Below are 20,325 nucleotides of genomic sequence, written 5' to 3'. Positions count from 1 at the left end.
AATAAAAAGCTTATTACTTAGTGAGAAATTTAGGCCAGTTTCTAGTTTCATAAGTAATTTATTTTATAATTAATTTATCATTGTGTGGAAAGATTGCTGTGGGAGGGTGATTCCTACATTTATTCTAGTCCAAAATCTTGTTTTTGTGGCTGAAATAAAGAAGACACCTGCTTCAGAGAGGTGTGTGATTTGCAGTGCAGTAGAGTCTTCAGTACATGCTGACTTACAAAACACTCGGAGGCCACTGAATCTGAATCTGAATGCACTGGCACTGGTGCATTGATCTGACACCAAATCCACACACAGTCATTACGTATAGTTGCACAAAACAACACATGAAAGTAGCTTGTGAGCCATGATAAATAATAGATGCCCTGCACATGTCGCATCAATCATGTTACTGTCTTTATTTATTCAGGCAGACGACGGCAGAGCTACACATATGTGACAAGACACTAGATTTTGATGTGATGTTGTGTATTTCTTTATCATTCATTGCAGCACTAGAAATACTACTGGTTATTTACCAGTTTTTGAGACGCAACTATTTTTCTAACCTTTTTTTTTTGTTGTTGCATTTCCTGGAGACAAGATTCTATGATATAACAGACAATATTTACAGACGATCTATCGACAGATTTATTTCTCACCAGAGTTGGAAACATTTGATCAGTTTAAACTAAAGATTTTGAACTGAAATCAGAAGAATATCTCACATATAAACAGGATCTGGTCGCCGTTCTGTGTGGTTAATCCTGGGATCAGTGTAGACCGAGCTAAGTAAACAGTGGCCGCTCAACATGTTCCAGGAATAGTGTCTACGCTGCAGTTATTTATGCACTGACCTGAACTAAAATTTGATGAAAGTCTGTGTAACTGTGAAGCACTGTGAAATCAGACTGAACTTAATGATTAATGAATAATCTCTCATTGATCCTCGCTGCAGTCCAAACACATTTAATCCTAAGAAGGACCCAGACTTCAGTCAGTGGTAAAATCAGAGAAGGTTCTTATCCCATTCCCAAGAAAAAAAACAATACTCTTCAATTTCTTCCTTATTAGCTTATTACAAATTCTTCACAGGCTGAAATGGATAAGAACGAATTCACCCTGCACCAATTGTCTGGTCTTGCTACCTGTAGTAGAAGTTGACCGCCAAAAGATGGAGACACTTTATTCACATTCAACATTATTCATCAACTGTTGTTTACTCCCTGGAACCAATAAAGGCCATAACATCTGATGTTTATTTCCCATGAGATGCTGGTTTATTCATCCACATTCACAGTCTGAATCTGTCAAGTATCTTTATTTTATCTTCTCAGAACAAAAAGGAAAAAAAACATGACTGCAAAAGATATGCGATAATACTTCTCCAGCTGTGAGATATTCAGGGGTGAAAGAAGTACTCAGATCCTTTCCTTAAATAAAAGTTGAAATATCAGACGTAAAAGTATTAAGTATTGTCAGAAATGCCCTTTTCACAGTGTTTTTATCACTAACAAATACATGTAAGAGCATTTTAATGATGCAGTTCTGTCAAAATGGAGCCAATTTTGTATATGCTGCTGGTAGATTAGTAGTATAGTGCAGCATCACAACATATTAACATATCTTTTAATTAAGAAATTAACTAGTAACTAAATTTGTTAGGTTAAAGTACATATTTCCCCCTGAAACATTATAAAGTTGCACAAAAAGGAATTATTTGAGTATCTAAGTACAGTACATGAGTAAATGGAGACATGCAGTTTGATAATAATGAGACCACACTTCTCTGCGCACAGTTGCAGATAAAATGAAGAAAAAATAATGCATTAAACCAGCATGGTTACACTACTGCTGCTTTTAACTTAAATCTGAAGAACATAACTGATCATGAAAATCTGCTCATTAACACTGCAGTCACTCACCAATTCAACTGTAAAAATCACATTAGCATCGGCTCACAGCTACAGCTGAAAACCAAGACAAGAGATAATAACTTGAAAAACACAGCACTAACGTTTGGGTGTTGTAGAAGAGCCTGCAGGTTAAAATGGACGTCATGAAAATCCACTTTTTTTTCCTCCTGTCAGCGGTGCAGTAATCGGCAGCAGCTGGTATGTTCATGACATTTGTAGAAATCCCTGTGAAGAAAGGTTAGAGTTACTGCAGTGCATGTTTGACTTTCAGCAGGGGAGGGTTACGTACAAGTGCTGAAGGTAACCTCCAAGAGAGGAGACGAAGTACGAAGAGGAGGAGGAAGAGGACTTGAGGAGTTGACAGGTTGTTGTTTGCACTAACAGAAACAGGACACTAAGTGGACAGGCAGGGACCAACACTGTCCACCAGCTCGTCAGCATTTTCAGTCAGGCTATAGGGTTATTCACTCACCACCTCATTGGGAGAGGAATGCCTGTTATTCATGCTGAGCACATTACAGTTTTACACTGAGAACATAAAGTAAACACGGGACTGTTAGAAGGAATTCAGATAAACTGGGAAAAATAAAGGAAAACAAACAGTATCTAAGGTTAAAGAGTTAAGACAAGTTTCAAGAAGACAAGAAAACTTTAAATTTACTTGAACAAGAAAACAAAGGCAAAGGCCAAACTGCAGCGACTGCACTCGAACTATCAGACGGTAAAGTTCTCAACAACTCTAACAATAATATGAAATCAAGCAAAACAGCATACCACCAAAACTGACTTGATTTTCACCAGTTGCCAAAAAGATGCACATATGAAGTCCCCTCATATAAATGGGATAAGCTTTGATTTTGCGTAATATCTCCTTGTCGCAGAGCCTATAAACACACAGTCTGCCTTACTACTGGATATTAAGAGATGATGTGATGTATCTTCAAGATGACAAGCTGCTGTTCACACTTGCTTCTGCGCACTGCTCCCCTTAATATGATGAGAGGTCAGGTTACAGACAGTCAGTTGTATGCTTATTCTAAATGTAGTACAAACTGGTTGCCATGTGTTTCCACTTCCTTGAGATGTTCACACTGCCTTAAGTATAGCGCACATAGGACACCGTCATGTGTTAACTTGTAAACAAACCAGACAAACCAGAAAATTTCCCTCAAGGTGGCTATCACTAACCTTGGCATAGAAAATAGTGAGAAAATAGGCATGGAGCATGTCTCAGACAAATCAATTGTGGTTTGAATTGAGAAGCAGCAGAGATAGTTGTAGTAAATTAACGTCTATTATATAAGTCTGTCCAAAAATTATTAAAATCTTTTCTCTATAATATCAACGTAAGTGTCTCTATATATGATTATTTCTTCATCGACCTGTTTAACGTGTGGTGCGCTACAGGGCTCAATTCTTGGTCCATTTCTGTTCTCTGCATACAACTTTTAATTCACTTCTAACTCACTCTCACTCATTCTAAGTCATATGATGAATCTTTTTGATATATCTTGTTATACTGACAATACACAAATTTTGTGTTAGTGAATTATTGTACTGCAGAACCTGTTTGAGCTGTTCCTATGAGTATTGTGATATCTCTTTCATTTAAGTTGACCACAGCCACTGTGCTATATATATAGAGAAAACATCACAGATTCTACTTGTCTGAAATTGTGATTATTGGATTTTGAAAAGATTTGAAGAATGTGACTTCTGGGATAATTATGAGTCCATTTTTGTTTGTTGGTTTTGCTTTTTGTTTGTTTTTTTTAAATGTCTTGGCTTTTGTCTTTCTCTAGAAAAAATATCTGGTGAGTTTTGTGTTTTTACCCCAATTATTATATGTATGTTATAGTATGGCGTCTTGATGTTAAATGACATCAGAGCTTGTGAAGATTTGGGGAATATAAAACACTTGATACTGTAAAAGCACCACTAAAATAGCAAAAACAAACAATGACATATACCAGCAGTGTTCTTTTGCAAGCTCAGAATGGTTAAAAGATTTTAAATACTAAAATTTGATTTACAGTTTATGATATGTAATGTCCTGCCTGCAGGATGTAAAGCTTGTTTTCAGATTAAGAATGACATGCTGTGTGGGAGAGAGCTTGAACAACACTGAAAAAATCAACTTGTGCTTAATTTCAGTCAAATGTCCACTTTATAACTATATCATAGCTCTATACATGCAGAGATTGTACTTACCCATGAGGAGCTGAGAATGAAATTATTCATTATTAACCCTAATCAGACATTAACAGAACAGATTCATCTTTATGATATGTGCATGATGCAAAATAAAAACCTAAACAATTTGCAACAAGAAATGATCTGATTTGCGCAGCGAATCTCTCTCACGATATATTCTAAAAAAGTAATATTGACATTGTACTGACATTTGTCTTGAGTTTGAACCAGTTAATCCAAGCAAGGTGCCTCAGAGGTGAATGAGCAGGTGGTCCTCGAGTCCAGGGTGAACATGAAGGTCGTGACACATCATTAACACACACTGAGTTACACCCATAAACACACACACTGACACTTTCTTTCTGTAAATCGGCATTATTGCTCTAAATACACTGATTAAACAGTTCATCATGCATTAAACATGAGCTGTCATCCTGCTGAACAGCATAAACATTAAGTAGTTAGTGACAGCTCTTGACAGTACAGAAGGCATGTAAAAATAGTGCTTGAGGATCATCGCCTGTTGCTGCTGACATGTTCCTATTACCACCAGAGGATCCTGTGCCATATTTAAGTGTTGAGCAGAAATCGATAATGCGACTTGATTGACATTTGAATAGTGACATTGCCAAGTTTGGAGCATCCGGTTTGCTTCAGCAGCACATTCATCTTGATAAAAGGGGCCTCAGCCTCCCACTGGTCTTCACTTAGAGGCCTGCCATTCTCTGACAATTGGTAAGATCTATCGTCTACCCTTCTGAGACCAGCATCTGTCAGCAGTCGTGGCTGGGAACTGCCCTTCTTCATAATCTTTTTATTTGTGTGTTTGACCTGCAGCACTGACCAACTTCTGATTCAATTCAACTGGGTTGAGCAGACCTGGTAAGTAAGAAACAAAATTGTACTCAAACTTCCTAAAAAATCTTTTGAACATCTTAATTAATTTAACTTAAATGTGCCTTACTTTCATGCCTTGAGGTATCAACATGAGCAGTGATGCCGAGATGGCCCAGTACGGGCCGGCAGCCATCTTTCTCCGCAAACCTGAGAAGGAAAGAGTTGAGGCTCAGAACCGGCCTTTCGATGCCAGAACTGCCTGCTTTGTGCCCAATGCCAAGGAGCTGTACATCAAAGGTATCATACAGAACAAGGAAGGTGGCCAAGTCACCGTGAAGACTGAAGCTGATGAGGTGAATATTTCTCTGCACAGCATCAGTGATGAACAAACCACGTATACTTTAAATCACTGATTATCAGGTGTAGACTGACTAAACAATCTAAAACACTACAGCATGCCTTATAAACTAGTCAGTGTTATGTAAATGATTTGCAATAAATGGATTGAAACATGCAAAAACACTGGTGTGGAACTTCAAGCGTCACTTGGTTTGGTGTTTAAAGAAACCAACATTTTATTTATTCTGAATGCAATTTTTAATTTTATATACTAGTTTGTTCTCATGCTATTTTTCTTTTTCTGTTTCTGTTAGTTCTGCGGCAGGAATATTCTATTTTTTCCTTCAATATTATTTTCTCTTCTCTTCTCTTCTCTTCTCTTCTCTTCTCTTCTCTTCTCTTCTCTTCTCTTCTCTTCTTTTCTTCTTCTCTTCTCTTTTTTATTTTCCAGACGGTAACAGTCAAGGAGGATGACTGCCATCCTATGAATCCCCCAAAGTATGACAAGATTGAGGACATGGCCATGATGACCCACCTCAATGAGCCCTCTGTGCTGTTCAACCTCAAAGATCGTTACGCAGCATGGATGATTTATGTACGTAATGATGGGGGGGGGGGGTTTCAACTACTTTGTTTGTCTGAGTGACTCTCTCTCTCTCTCTTACCTCACATAATGTATATTTTCCTCTGCAGACCTACTCTGGGCTCTTCTGTGTCACTGTAAACCCATACAAGTGGCTGCCGGTGTACGACCCAAAGGTTGTGTCGGCCTACAGAGGCAAAAAGCGCATGGAGGCCCCACCACATATTTTCTCTGTCTCTGATAATGCATATCAAAATATGCTTACAGGTAACAAACAATGACTTCTTTGAGCATGTAACAAAATTACATTCTTGAATGATTATATTGTTTAATCCAGAACAGATGTTGATTTTCAATGTCAGATGTTGGCCAAGTTTGTCAATTATATAGATTTTTTTTTTGCATACATTATATGTATCTATATTGACTTGATTGTGCTGCAATGTTATTTTATGTGTAACGTAAAAAAGTAGTAAATAGGGTTTCAGTGGTGTTTCAGGGATCAAAATTGTGGGGTAAATACTAAATGCAAATGTCTTTGCAAAACTCAGCCCAATGTGAAGATAATTATGTTGATGATGGCACAAAATTGTCCATATAGACTTTTGGCTGCCTCAGTCAAAGCCGGTGAATTTTTAAACCCAGTGGTGTGTAACTTTGAAAAAGAAATCCTAGAAAGTCAGAGGAGATAAAACATTCTTTAATTCAATACACTTAATTGGTCTGGAATGACCAGCAGCTTATGGTGGCTAAAGATCACTAACATTAGCAAACTATAGCTAAATATTGTTTTTGGGGTTAGTTTGGAGTCGGTTTGCGCCACTTGTTTGACTAAAATAATTATAAATGTGAGAAGGAGAAAAAGTCAGAGGTACACACATTATTCGTCACCAGGAGACATATTTGTCATTACCTGTTTGTGGCCCCATTCAGCTTATTGTTATTTCAATCAGGTCGCCTAATGATTTAAAGCAACTGACTGACTGGATATTCAATATGGCATTAGCTTGCAATTGCCACTTGAGGCCACAATGGCTGCCGTTCCACAACAGTTTCATAATCAAAATTTAGAACCTCTAAAAACATGAATATATAAAGGTTTAAGTTTTAAAGAAAAAACACATCACTGCTCATAGTGAGTTTTTCAAGGCATCACGTCACCAAAACTTGTTCATATTTCTTTGTCACTGACAGATCGGGAGAACCAGTCTGTCCTGATTACGTAAGTCTGTTACATATAAACTTAAAATGTGTCTTATAATTCAATCAATAAATGATGCAAGGGTGTACTTTTTGTTGTTGTCCTCAGCTCTCTTTTATTCTGTGTTCACAGTGGAGAATCTGGTGCAGGAAAGACTGTCAACACCAAGCGTGTCATCCAGTACTTTGCGACAATCGCAGTGGCTGGTGGCGGTGACAAGAAAGACCACTCACCTGGAAAAATTCAGGTAGTGGAAATGTGACAGAAACCCATCTCATAATCCCTCAATAAGATTACATTTTTAACAAAAAAGACATGATTCTGATGACGCTGGCTGTGTTTTTCAGGGGACACTGGAAGATCAAATCATTTCAGCGAATCCTTTGCTGGAGGCTTTTGGGAACGCCAAGACTGTGAGGAATGACAACTCCTCAAGATTTGTAAGTATGAGCTCTAATATTGATTTTATTTGAATAACCTGTCGCAAGAACGTAACATTCCTTATTCCTTGAACCACTATGCATTTTTAACATTCATGTTCTCATGTGCATTTTGCCTGATTTTATGTTTCATAGGGCAAATTCATCAGAATTCACTTTGGAACAACAGGGAAACTGGCTTCTGCTGATATTGAAACCTGTGAGTTTGTCTTGCCAAATAAATATTGTGCATTATATGTACAGTATACCTGCTATTGTTAATCATGACTTCATTCATAATTTCATGTAGACTTGCTGGAAAAGTCAAGAGTGACGTTCCAGTTGTCTGAAGAGAGGAGCTACCACATCTTCTATCAGATTCAGACTGGGCACAAACCAGAGCTTATAGGTATGGCGAGGCCATTAATATCTTGCAATTTAAGATATTTTTTAGACTTATTTTCAAGTAATTTTATTTGTTTCTCTCTACAGAAATGCTTCTCATAACAACAAACCCATACGACTTCCCCATGATAAGTCAGGGGCAGATCACTGTGGCCAGCATTGACGACAGAGAGGAGCTGGTGGCCACAGATGTGAGCTTTCTCTTGTCAGTCGCCATTTACAAGCTTTTTATTGGCTTCTACTAACACTGTTAATTTAATTTAACAGACAGCCACTGATGTCTTGGGCTTCACCAATGAAGAGAAAGTCTCCATCTACAAGCTGACTGGCGCTGTGATGCATTACGGGAACATGAAGTTCAAGCAGAAGCAGCGGGAGGAGCAGGCGGAGCCCGATGGCACTGAGGGTGAGACTTTTTCCTTTTTTTTGTCATTTTGTTTTCAGTGAAGATGCAGACTGAATTAACAAAAATGCTCATGTTTGCCTCACAGTTGCAGACAAAGTCGCTTTCCTCATGGGCCTGAACTCTGCTGACTTGTTGAAAGGCCTTTGCTACCCAAGAGTGAAAGTGGGGAATGAATATGTCACCAAAGGTCAAACGGTCCCCCAGGTACGGAAACAGCTCAAAGTTATAACCGTCTATAGTGCACAATGAGTTCTCCAAATATAGGAGATAATGCACATGATTGAAGCAGATATCACCATGATGCTAAGTGCGATGGTGTTTCCTCCCCTCACCAAGCCTATAAATAAAATGACTCAGTGTGTTGGTAACAAGTAGCCAGACCTCTGCCTCACTGCCCACATCTCCAGTTTGTTCAGGGATTCATGTAGTCATTCATGCAGCCAACCAATCAGAGCTTAACCTTGGTGGAATTAAGAATATTGACATTATCTTCCTATCAAGCTTGCTAGTTATTCAGCTACAACCATGAAAATAGCAACAGAAAAACATCCAGGTTGTTGTAAGTCGGCTTAGTGAAATAACTCTGTATGTAGAAATCTTAATTGTCCTGAAACACTTTGTTACCTGCTGCTACCACAGTTTCAGTGTCAGCATGCTACTGACAGACTTATGTGAGACTGACACTAGTGTACAGGTTGCTGTAAGTCGACTTAACAAGTCGTAAACTCGTCAGGTCTAAAATTTCTAAAATTAGCCTCCTACCAACTGCTTCCAGTAGACAGTATTGATTACATATAAGTTTTGCGGGATAGATACATCACTCAGTACTGGTTGGTTTGGGCAAAACTTAAGAAACCCCCCACTCAATGATGTCCAGTATGGACAAATATCAGCCACTGAGAAACTTCCTTTATGTCCTGTAGCCATGTTGTAAGTTTTACGATCAGTTTCATGTGCAACATCTTCTGGTCAGGTCACCAATTCAGTTGGAGCTCTGGCCAAGTCTGTCTATGAGAAGATGTTCTTATGGATGGTCATACGAATCAATGAGATGCTGGACACAAAGCAGCCCAGACAGTTCTTCATTGGAGTGTTGGACATCGCTGGATTTGAAATATTTGATGTGAGTTCGGACTCAAAGCTTATTTTGGTTGATGGTTTCCATCTATTATTATTGTTGTTTCTCAGTTTTATGTGGATTCGTCATATGTTAATGGTTAATTGTTGTCTTAGTTCAACAGCATGGAGCAACTCTGCATTAATTTCACTAATGAGAAGCTGCAACAGTTTTTCAACCACCACATGTTCGTACTGGAGCAAGAAGAATACAAAAAGGAAGGAATAGACTGGGAGTTCATTGACTTTGGTATGGACCTGGCAGCCTGCATTGAGCTCATTGAAAAGGTAGGATTGATGTACTGCCCAATTTAATATTTAACTTCATTTTAAACATAGTGTCTCATATGTGCCTATGATATATTCAACAGCCAATGGGCATCTTCTCCATCCTTGAAGAGGAGTGTATGTTCCCCAAGGCTTCAGACACCTCTTTTAAGAATAAACTCTACGACCAGCATCTTGGAAAGACAAATGCTTTCCAAAAGCCAAAGGTTGTGAAAGGCAAGCCAGAGGCTCACTTCACCCTGGTGCACTACGCCGGCACTGTGGACTACAACATCAGCGGCTGGCTGGAGAAGAACAAAGACCCGCTGAACGAGTCTGTGGTGCAGCTTTACCAGAAGTCATCAATGAAACTACTGGGCTACTTGTATGCCTCGTTTTCTGGTGCTGAAGCAGGTACAGGATTTACAAAGTGTTGGAGTTATTAGCATCAATTAAAGAGACTGAAATCCTTAGTAATGGAACAGTGGGTGTCCGGGTGGAAACTATTTAAGGAATGATTTGGATTTTGTAGAAATAATAAATACTGGTCTTCACACCTTAACAAAGGACAACTAATATTTCTGTTTGCTCTGTAGAATCAGGTGGTGATGCTGCAGGTGGAAAAGCAAAGAAAGGTGGAAAGAAGAAGGGTGGCTCCTTCCAGACAGTGTCTGCTGTTTTCAGGGTACAGAGCTGATATTAATCTATGTGGATATGACTTTTTGCCTTGAAATGATCATACAAGGTGGTGTATTCATATCATTTTGTCTCCAGTAAGTCGCACTAGTCAAATATTAATTTAGTTTGGTTGGATTGTTGGATTTTTTTTTTTTTTTTTTTTGATTGTTTTCATCTTTGATAAGCTGTGTCAACTTTTATTTTTGTTTGATATCCTCAAATTTACAGGAAAATCTGGGAAAACTAATGACAAACTTGAGGAGCACCCATCCTCACTTTGTGCGCTGCCTGATTCCAAATGAGATTAAAACACCAGGTAGGTGTGCAAACACTGTATATTGTTTGTGCAATTAAAGACAAAAACATGATGTTTAAATTTGATTTTAGAGTCAGTTTCCAAGTAATTCATGTGGACCTGTCTGCAGGTATCATGGACAATCACTTGGTCATCCACCAGCTACGCTGTAACGGTGTGCTGGAGGGTATCAGGATTTGCAGGAAGGGATTTCCCAGCAGAATTCTTTATGCTGACTTCAAGCAGAGGTCAGGATTACACAATTAGATAATTATAAGTAATGGTCTACTTGTGTTTTTGTCTACATCATTGCAGATCGCGAGTATATATATATATATATCTTAATCTCAATCTGAACAGGTACAGAATCCTGAATGCCAGTGCCATCCCTGAGGGACAGTTCATTGACGGAAAGAAGGCTTCCGAGAAGCTTCTTGGTTCAATTGATGTTGACCACACACAGTACCGATTTGGGGCTACAAAGGTATGTGTCCAAATGCCTCATAGCTTAAAGTCCTAAAAGCTTTTGGTACCACTGAGAATACCCTTTATGAGAAACAAATTGATTCAGTTTAATGGATGTTGTTGTAGGTCTTCTTCAAAGCTGGTTTACTTGGCACTCTGGAGGAGTTGCGAGATGAAAAACTAGCTTCTCTGGTGACGCAGACTCAAGCACTGTGTCGTGGTTATCTGATGAGAAGGGAATTCTCCAATCTAATTGCACAAAGGTAATATTAGCACCAAAAATGCTCTTTATTTATTAAGGACATTAACCTACCACTAATACCTTTGATGCTGCGTATCTGACAGAGATTGCGTCTGGATTCTGCAATATAACTTGCGTTCATTCATGAATGTGAAACACTGGCCATGGATGAAGCTGTTCTTTAAAATAAAGCCACTTCTAAAGAGCGCAGAGACTGAAAAGGAGATGGCAACCATGAAAGAGGACTTTGTCAAATGTAAGGAGGATCTGGCAAAGTCAGAGACCAAGAGAAAGGAGCTTGAAGAGAAAATGGTTTCTCTGCTGCAGGAGAAAAATAACCTCCTCCTGCAAGTACAATCTGTGAGTATCAGCAAATTAAAGCCACTGATCCCAGTCAAAAAATATCCAAATGATCACATTAGTGTTGTTCTCTCTGTGTTTTTCTTAGGACTCAGAAAATCTATGTGATGCAGAGGAGAGGTGTGAAGGACTGATCAAGAGCAAAATCCAGCTCGAGGCCAAACTCAAAGAGGTGACCGAGAGACTGGAGGACGAAGAGGAAATGAATGCTGAGTTGACCGCCAAGAAGAGGAAGCTGGAAGACGAATGCTCTGAGCTTAAAAAAGACATTGATGACCTGGAGATTACCCTGGCTAAAGTGGAGAAGGAGAAACATGCCACAGAAAACAAGGTTTGTGATTTCACTTGTACTACTTGGTTCATACCTCTGTGTGTTCCTTCTGCTTTCTGTGTTTGGTCTCATTTATTTGCTTTTTTTTCATGGCAGTCCATGCAAAAGTTGTCAAGACATTTTTCCTTGGAACCACAAATGCCAACTTAATGGTGGCAGTAGATCACCAAAGTCATTTGGATTCATCCTCTGAGAACCATTAATGTCTGCAGAAAATTTCATGAACTACATGAGCTACAAGTTACTTCTAGGTTTAGTTGAGTTTCAGGTTTATAATTATGTGTATGCACATTACCTATTGCAGGTCAAAAATTTAATAGAAGAGCTGGCTGGTCAGGATGAAAACATTGGCAAACTGACCAAGGAGAAGAAAGCTCTTCAAGAAGCTCATCAGCAGGGGCTGGATGATCTTCAAGCAGAGGAAGATAAAGTCAACTCTCTGACCAAAGCCAAGTCCAAGCTTGAGCAGCAAGTTGATGATGTGAGTTGCTTACAAAGACATGCTCCAACCCTGATGTTACTTAACATTTTTAATTAGCTTTGTGCAACTTGTTTTCAAGCTCGAGGGTTCATTGGAGCAAGAGAAGAAGATCCGCATGGACCTTGAAAGAGCCAAGAGGAAGCTGGAGGGAGATCTGAAGCTCACACAGGAATCCCTGATGGATCTGGAAAATGACAAGCAGCAATCTGAGGAAAGAATTAAGAAGTAAGATAATGCATTGATCATGGGAAATATGTGTGAAGGAAATACATTTTAGTGCTTAAATTGACAACTTTTTGTTTTTTTCCTCATAGAAAAGAATTTGAAAACAACCAGCTGCTCAGCAACATTGCAGACGAGCAAGCAATTAATAATCAGCTCCAAAAGAAGATGAAGGAACTCCAAGTAATAAAGCACAGATTCAAGTCATACATTCATCAGATTCATTGCAACCAAATTTCACCTCATTGTGGTATATTACATTTTCTGTTTTAAGGCCCGTATTGAAGAACTGGAGGAAGAGGTCGAGGCCGAACGAGCGGTTCGGGCCAAGATTGAGAAGCAGAGGTCTGACCTCACCAGGGAGATCGAGGAGATCAGCGAGAGGCTGGAGGAGGCCGGAGGAGCCACTGCTGTGCAGATAGAGATGAATAAGAAGCGCGAAGCTGAGTTCCTCAAACTGCGACGTGACCTGGAGGAATCCACGCTGCACCATGAGGCCACGACCGCCGCCCTGCGCAAGAAGCAGGCGGACAGCATGGCCGAGCTGGGAGAGCAGATCGACAACCTCCAGAGAATCAAACAGAAACTGGAGAAGGAGAAGAGTGAAATGAAGATGGAGATTGATGATATGGCCAGTAATATGGAAGCAGTTGCAAAAGCTAAGGTGGGACTTATAAACCTGACATACCCTACTAGAGTATTAGGGAACCCAGAACTCATTGAACTGCTTGAATGTCAAATTTGTGTTAATTTTCTCTACTCATAGGTCAACCTGGAGAAGATGTGTCGCTCACTTGAAGATCAGCTAATGGAGCTAAAGACCAAGAATGATGAAAACATGCGACATATTTCTGATCTCACCAATCAGAGGGCCCGTTTTCAAACTGAGAATGGTAGATCTGTCCCTCATCTTAGTTCAGTTCATTAAGTTGAAGACCTTTAATTAAAATGTGGTTTCTTGTTTTGCTTGTCATAGCTGAGTTTTCACGACAAATGGAAGAGAGAGAGAGTCTCATTTCCCAACTGACGCGAGGAAAACAGGGATTCACGACACAGATTGACGAGCTAAAGAGGCTGATTGAGGAAGAAACAAAGGTAATGAAAGCTCACACTTGCAAACACAATCACTTCTCTGGTTTACTTACTCTGTTTTTTTCTTGTGATCTTTCATCAATTAATGTCTTCCTGGTAGGCTAAGAATGCCCTGGCTCATAGTTTGCAGTCAGCTCGTCATGACTGCGATCTCCTTCGTGAGCAGTACGAGGAGGAGCAGGAGGCCAAAGCTGAGCTGCAGCGGAGTTTGTCAAAGGCGAACACTGAGGTGGCTCTGTGGAGGAACAAATATGAGACTGACGCCATCCAACGCACTGAGGAGCTCGAGGAGGCAAAGTAAGATTAGATAATAAATTGGGCAGTACATCAATGACTGTATAATGTGAAAGCTCTACAGAGTGTTTTAGTATCCTTTAAGCACATTGTTTTGGTTTTAGGCCCACAACTTTTATTTGTTTTGGTTCATTTCCAGCAAAGATTTCAGTTTGCTACCTGACCCACTAGCAGAGATAGTGGGGTGCTCCCATGAACTGGTTTAATTCTGACTGTGGACCTTTGTTGTATCTCTCTCTTCATTCCACTATCACTATCTAAGAATAACTACATAAAAATAATGTGCAAATATGGAACCACTAACCTTCAACACAACTGTGTGCAGTGATAATCATAGACAATGTAATAGACATGTAAATAAAGATGGTGTGGCCTCCATGATGTCACCCACAGGTTTCTGAAGCCTGGTTTTGAAGCTCAGAGTGAGCTGCTCAGATTGAGCTGCTCAGAGTGAGCTGCTCCGCTGTCGCCATCTTGGCAGTGACTGACTCCGCCTAACCCCTGGTTAATCCAAAAATGGGCAAAGAGGTGGAGCATGTGTGGAGCCGAGATTTTGGTGCAAGCCAGCTTGTGGCAATCATACACTCACCCACCTGTCACTCAAAGCAGCCACGCCCTCAATTATGCAGAACCTTAAGCCTTAATAAAACTCAAAAGATTGAGTTATATAAAAATTTACCCCTGTACAGTCGTCATGAAGGAGGAAATTAGCTGTAGAGACCAAAACTGTTTTTGTACCAGCCTGTAAACCTGTTTATTTCTACTGTAAAGTCTGGCATTTTGACATTGGGATCTATGGGGATTGACTCACTGTTGTAGTCACCCTCAAGCGGCCATTAGAGGAAGTGATACATCTGTGTTGGCTTCATTTTTCAGCCTTGGGGGTTGCCACTTGGTGATAATATGTCGATGATACATTTACAGCCTTTTCTGCTGCCACATGGTGGCCAAAAAACAAACATATACCACATATAATTCTGCTGTTTAATCAAACAACCATACAGTATGTGCACATCATTTTTTATAAATATTTTATTTTAGGACTTTAACCCCTCTTTATGATACCTGTGTTTGCCTGGTTTGCTGTGTTCTGACTACCTTCTCACACTTCAAAGGAAAAAGCTTGCCCAGCGCCTCCAAGAGGCTGAAGAACAAATCGAAGCAGTGAATTCAAAGTGCGCCTCACTGGAGAAAACTAAACAGCGACTTCAGAACGAAATGGAGGATCTCATGGTGGATGTGGAAAGGTCTAACAACTTAGCTGCTACCCTTGACAAGAAGCAGAGAAACTTTGACAAGGTATTTTCTTTGACAATCACGCATAATAAGACACCAGTTGTTTATGTTACATCATTAATTATTAGTGACTGTTTCAATGAATCCAGATTCTAGCCGAGTGGAAGCAGAAGTATGAGGAGGCTCAGGCAGAGCTTGAAGGCGCTCAGAAAGAATCTCGATCCCTGAGCACTGAACTCTTCAAACTGAAGAACTCGTATGAAGAAGCTCTTGATCATCTGGAGACAATGAAAAGGGAAAATAAAAACCTGCAACGTGAGTGAAATCTTACTGTGAGGGGAAAAAAAGTGTTTTATTTATTTTATTCATTATTTTAACACCTCTTTGACATGCCATATTTTGAAATGCAGAGGAGATCTCAGACCTGACAGAGCAACTTGGAGAGACTGGGAAGACGATTCACGAGCTGGAGAAATTCAAGAAGCAGGTGGAGACAGAGAAATATGACATGCAGACTGCGCTGGAAGAAGCTGAGGTACTGATCACTGAAAGCAGCAGAAAAGCAACACACATATTCATCAAACGTGGTATAAGGAACTACTGACATTTACACATACAAATGAAACTGTTTTTAAGGCCTCTCTGGAACAAGAGGAGTCTAAGATCCTGCGTGTACAAATGGATCTAAACCAGATGAAGGCAGAAGTTGACAGAAAAGTAGCGGAGAAAGACGAGGAGATCGACCAGATGAAGAGGAACCACCAGAGAGTGATGGAGTCCATGCAGACAATGCTGGACGCTGAGGTCCGGAGCAGGAACGACGCCCTGAGAGTGAAGAAGAAGATGGAGGGAGACCTGAATGAGATGGAGATCCAGCTGAACCATGCTAACAGGCAGGCGGCCGAGGCCCAGAAACAACTGAGGAACGTTCAGGGGCAACTCAAGGTACAACAAATACATGGTTGAAAAGGCTCTTGTGAAGATTCCCTGTGCCCCAATACAGGTGGTATTACATAAAACCACACAAGAGCCTGAAAATGGTTTTGTATTGAACAACTGTTGCACATGGATAGGGCATTTTTGTTCTACTAAATAAAAAACATCACATAGGCATCACGTAATTACTCAATTATCTGTAGGTGTTTTATTTATTATTTTCAATACAAATATTGCTGTGTGTGTGTTCTCTACATCGGGGGGGGGGGGGGGCAATCATATTTCAGGGAGGGGCAGTGCCACCCTGTGCCACCCAGACTCACTAAAAATTCATTAACACTACAGCAAAAAAATTAAAATAAAACTTTAGCACCACTCAGCAGTCTCTATATGCTGCAAAGTTAACTTAACACTAAATTGCTAATAATGTTTATCAAGGGAAGTTTGTATATTTAGCACCATTGAGACAAAAGGCAATTAAAGTGCTTTACAGAGACATTAAATATTTTCATGTCAAAATCTAATTTAGCAGTTGACAAACATTTCATATGTCAAAATTTTGCATCATTTGTTTACACATGGTACTTTTGGCCTGATGGTGGTGCTAAAGAAAAGATCAGGAGGTCACCATCAGTATTAGGAATCACCGTCTGTAGATTCCTTAAGTTTCTGAGGTACTTATCCTGGACCAGCTTGTTGATGGGGTGTAAATTTTGACCTGATGGTCACACTGGACTTCTTATAGATGTTGAGAGATCTTGCCCCTCCGTGTCGGAAGGGTAGGCTTAACCGAGACAAAATGCATTTTCAGGATGCCCAAATCCACTTGGATGACTCAGTCAGAGGGCAGGATGACATGAAGGAGCAGGTAGCCATGATGGAGCGCAGAACGGCCTTGATGCAGGCTGAGATTGAAGAGCTTCGAGCAGTCGTGGAGCAGACGGAGAGGAGCCGCAAAATGGCTGAACAGGAACTGGTTGATGCCAGTGAACGAGCTGGACTACTTCATTCTCAGGTTGGTTATTTACTTGTAGTGACATATTGAACAACGCCCCCTGATTTGCATTACTTATACACTGTATATAACAACTGCTTCATCTATGGCAGAACACCAGTCTTCTGAACACCAAAAAGAAACTTGAGGTGGATGTAACTCAGCTCCACAGTGAGACAGAGGAAGCCGTTCAAGAGGCCAGGAATGCTGAGGAAAAGGCCAAGAAAGCCATTACTGATGTAATCTGCTCTTGCAGGGTTCTTATTTTACTTAACAAAGACTTAATGAAATAAGAACTAAGAAAAATCAGTAGTTCAGTTGTGCCTATACTTCTACCTCTAGGCTGCCATGATGGCTGAAGAGCTGAGGAAGGAGCAGGACACCAGTGCTCACCTGGAGAGGATGAAGAAGAACCTGGAGGTCACAGTGAAGGACCTGCAGCACAGATTAGACGAGGCAGAAAACTTAGCCATGAAGGGAGGGAAGAAACAGCTGCAGAAACTGGAGGCGAGAGTAAGTACAGTGTTCTGTGTCCAGCTACAACTTAAAAATATTGACCATGAGAATGTTCACGTACTGAGAGGTGACCTAAAAAAGCAACAAACTGCCAGTACTAGAAATTGAGGTGTGGCTATTTATGTTTACCATCATGTAGTAGAGTCTATATATACATATCTATATGTGAAATTGTTTCAGAATGGCTCTAGGGCTGCAATTAACGATTATTTTCATTATCGGTTAATCAGCCAATTATTTTCTCTATTAATCAGAAAATAGTAAAAAAAAAAAAGAAATGCTTGTTATAATTTAAAGCTGACCGATGTAACATCCTTAGTTGTCTGAGGCCAACAGACTGACACCCAAAACTATTCAGTTTACTACCATGTAAGACAGCCCCTGCCAACCTTTTCCAACTCATGGCCCACTTGAAAATTGTTAGCAGCCAACATCCAACCAGCAGCGTTTTTAGATATTTTTTATGTTTTTACTGATCATCTCTTTTAAAACATTTAAAAACATTAATTTTATTTTTATTTCTTTATCATTAATTTTTTTTCATCAAAATTCTCCTATTTTGCAAATGATCGGCCAACTTGCAACACCTTCCACACAGGTCATGAATCACCAAGACAAAGAAAAGATGGAACCATGTTTCACAATTTTGCTTAAAAAATTATTAAAACAATCACTCGATTATCATGACTGTTGCCAATTCCTTTTCTGCTGATTGATTAACTGACTAATTGTTGCAGCTCTAGATGGCTCTGCAATTAAAGGAAATTGAGTTTTTGTCCAATAGGCCATGCTCACAAGAATTTAGCACCTTTTTTTTCAATCATTGATATTTATGTTATGTGGCAAACTTGGAATCAGTTGTCCGTAAAGGCTGCAACCAAATTAATTTAAGCAGTTCAACCAGAGACCTTCGTAAAAATTCAAGACTCATGGAACCCATAAATCATAGAACTAGAAATCATAGAAACTAGACTGAACTCTGCTCTTGTACTCAGGTCCGTGAGCTGGAAAATGAGCTAGAAGCCGAGCAAAAACGTTCCACTGAGGCCATCAAAGGAGTCCGTAAATATGAGAGGAAGGTCAAAGAGCTAACCTATCAGGTAAAAAAAAAGATTCTTCATGTTTGTAATCAATTAAACCCACTGCACTAGATTACAATACTGTCCAAATAAAAGAGTGTTTAAAGATAGAATCCTTTGGTTCTCTTCTTCGTTCAGTCTGAGGAAGACAAGAAAAACAACATTCGACTGCAGGATCTTGTGGACAAGCTCCAGATCAAAATGAAGGCCTACAAACGCCACGCTGAGGAAGTTGTGAGTCAATCACTATCAATCAGTATAAAAAAATAAATAAATAAAAAATGTGTGATTTAGCGTCTGATCACCGATACATTTAACATGACTGACTTGCAGGAGGAGCAGTCCAACGCACACATGGCCAGATTCAGGAAGGCCCAGCACGAGCTGGAGGAGGCCGAGGAGAGAGCTGATGTGGCCGAATCTCTGGCCAACAAGATGCGGGCCAAGAGCCGTGAAATTGGGACAAAGGTACGGAGCTTGTATTTGATACAAACTCTAAATACTAGTCTTTAGCTGTTCCCTCTGAAAGCTAAACAACTGTTCTTGTTGGTAGTGTGGCAGGAACTCTGTGAGAGAGAAAGATAGAAACAATACTATAAAGAATTAGGGTTTTGTCCCAGAAATACATACAAAAAATTATATATTAATATACACTATTTTCATTTGAATGTGTTTGTTTTCCAGGCACAAGAGGGACAGGGCGAGTAACTGAGTGTGGAACAGGACTCCTCTGCTGTTTGAAGAGCAGTGGATATAAATGTGCATGACAATCATGTCATAGATATGTAGTAGTTTATAGTTGACCATACCATATTGATATCACAGCATGTTAACTCATAGTAAATCTTACAAAAATAAATTAAGCAATCATCTATCAAATAACTGAATACTGTTATTCATATTTAACTGATATTTATTAATCCAGTAGTAATGTAAAGGACATTTGAAATTGGTGTTTTTGACATTTTTTTTTACATTAAATGCCCTTAAACAGCTGTGAGATGAATAATAGAGTAATCATCTGATTTCTAATTGGAGCATTTTCCCAATCCAAGGCATAATTTCCACATTTCTGTTGTAACTTTCACTGTCATAGTTTAGTTGTTGGCCTGTTCCTGTTGTCTGTTGTTTTTAGTTGCACAGTTGTGATAAGTATTTGTAAAATTAAAGTCAAATTTTGTTTGTTTGCTCATATTTCGGTCTCTACCTGGGTTAAGGTCTGCAGTGCCCTGCTGTCTGCTACAAAAACAATACAAATACAAAAAAAAAAATCAAAATAATAATAATAATTAGAATAATGGTCATATATCTTTAGAGCAATAAAAGAAATAACATAGTTGGATTTTCTTTTATATTTTATTGTAATTAAGGCAACATACATCCACTACCACAAAATGAAAGAATGCAATCAATTCCAGGTGCTAATCATCATTGT

At 39.5% G+C, this 20,325-nt stretch overlaps 2 protein-coding genes across 2 annotated transcripts; both read left to right on the top strand.

The window, feature by feature from the left end:
- Window positions 1-5,083: 5,083 nt before the first annotated feature.
- LOC111217704 (myosin heavy chain, fast skeletal muscle-like) lies at window positions 5,084-17,538 on the top strand. Its single transcript, XM_022739689.1, has 33 exons — window positions 5,084-5,287; window positions 5,725-5,868; window positions 5,967-6,123; window positions 7,051-7,078; window positions 7,190-7,304; window positions 7,405-7,497; window positions 7,633-7,696; window positions 7,787-7,885; window positions 7,969-8,072; window positions 8,149-8,287; window positions 8,373-8,491; window positions 9,261-9,410; window positions 9,521-9,691; window positions 9,775-10,084; window positions 10,267-10,355; window positions 10,577-10,664; window positions 10,774-10,891; window positions 11,004-11,127; window positions 11,235-11,371; window positions 11,454-11,709; window positions 11,798-12,040; window positions 12,345-12,521; window positions 12,601-12,746; window positions 12,836-12,926; window positions 13,018-13,407; window positions 13,510-13,636; window positions 13,720-13,838; window positions 13,936-14,132; window positions 15,245-15,428; window positions 15,515-15,680; window positions 15,776-15,900; window positions 16,002-16,082; window positions 17,491-17,538. The coding sequence occupies exons 1-33, from the start codon at window positions 5,084-5,086 to the stop codon at window positions 17,536-17,538; spliced, it is 4,803 nt and encodes a 1,600-aa protein (XP_022595410.1).
- A 108-nt stretch (window positions 17,539-17,646) lies between these two features.
- Window positions 17,647-19,598, top strand: LOC111217732 (myosin-7-like). Its single transcript, XM_022739718.1, has 5 exons — window positions 17,647-17,808; window positions 18,807-18,911; window positions 19,029-19,124; window positions 19,224-19,358; window positions 19,575-19,598. The coding sequence occupies exons 1-5, from the start codon at window positions 17,647-17,649 to the stop codon at window positions 19,596-19,598; spliced, it is 522 nt and encodes a 173-aa protein (XP_022595439.1).
- Window positions 19,599-20,325: the final 727 nt, after the last annotated feature.

Source organism: Seriola dumerili, unplaced genomic scaffold (genome assembly GCF_002260705.1).
Source record: "Seriola dumerili isolate Sdu_G_001 unplaced genomic scaffold, Sdu_1.0 BDQW01000044.1, whole genome shotgun sequence".
In the NCBI taxonomy this organism is placed as follows: domain Eukaryota; kingdom Metazoa; phylum Chordata; class Actinopteri; order Carangiformes; family Carangidae; genus Seriola; species Seriola dumerili.
The sequence above is the reverse complement of the archived record's forward strand: the minus strand, read 5'-3'. Positions and strand labels throughout refer to the sequence as shown.

Bases quoted from the DNA above. Each gene is read 5' to 3' on its own strand.
- LOC111217732 (XM_022739718.1), top strand. From the start codon at position 17,647: ATGGCTGAAGAGCTGAGGAAGGAGCAGGACACCAGTGCTCACCTGGAG. The intron at 17,809-18,806 runs GTAAGTACAGTG...TCTTGTACTCAG, and splicing joins TGCAGAAACTGGAGGCGAGA to GTCCGTGAGCTGGAAAATGA. The intron at 19,359-19,574 runs GTACGGAGCTTG...TTTGTTTTCCAG, and splicing joins GCCGTGAAATTGGGACAAAG to GCACAAGAGGGACAGGGCGA.
- LOC111217704 (XM_022739689.1), top strand. From the start codon at position 5,084: ATGAGCAGTGATGCCGAGATGGCCCAGTACGGGCCGGCAGCCATCTTT. The intron at 7,886-7,968 runs GTATGGCGAGGC...TTCTCTCTACAG, and splicing joins GCACAAACCAGAGCTTATAG to AAATGCTTCTCATAACAACA. The intron at 11,710-11,797 runs GTGAGTATCAGC...TGTTTTTCTTAG, and splicing joins TCCTCCTGCAAGTACAATCT to GACTCAGAAAATCTATGTGA.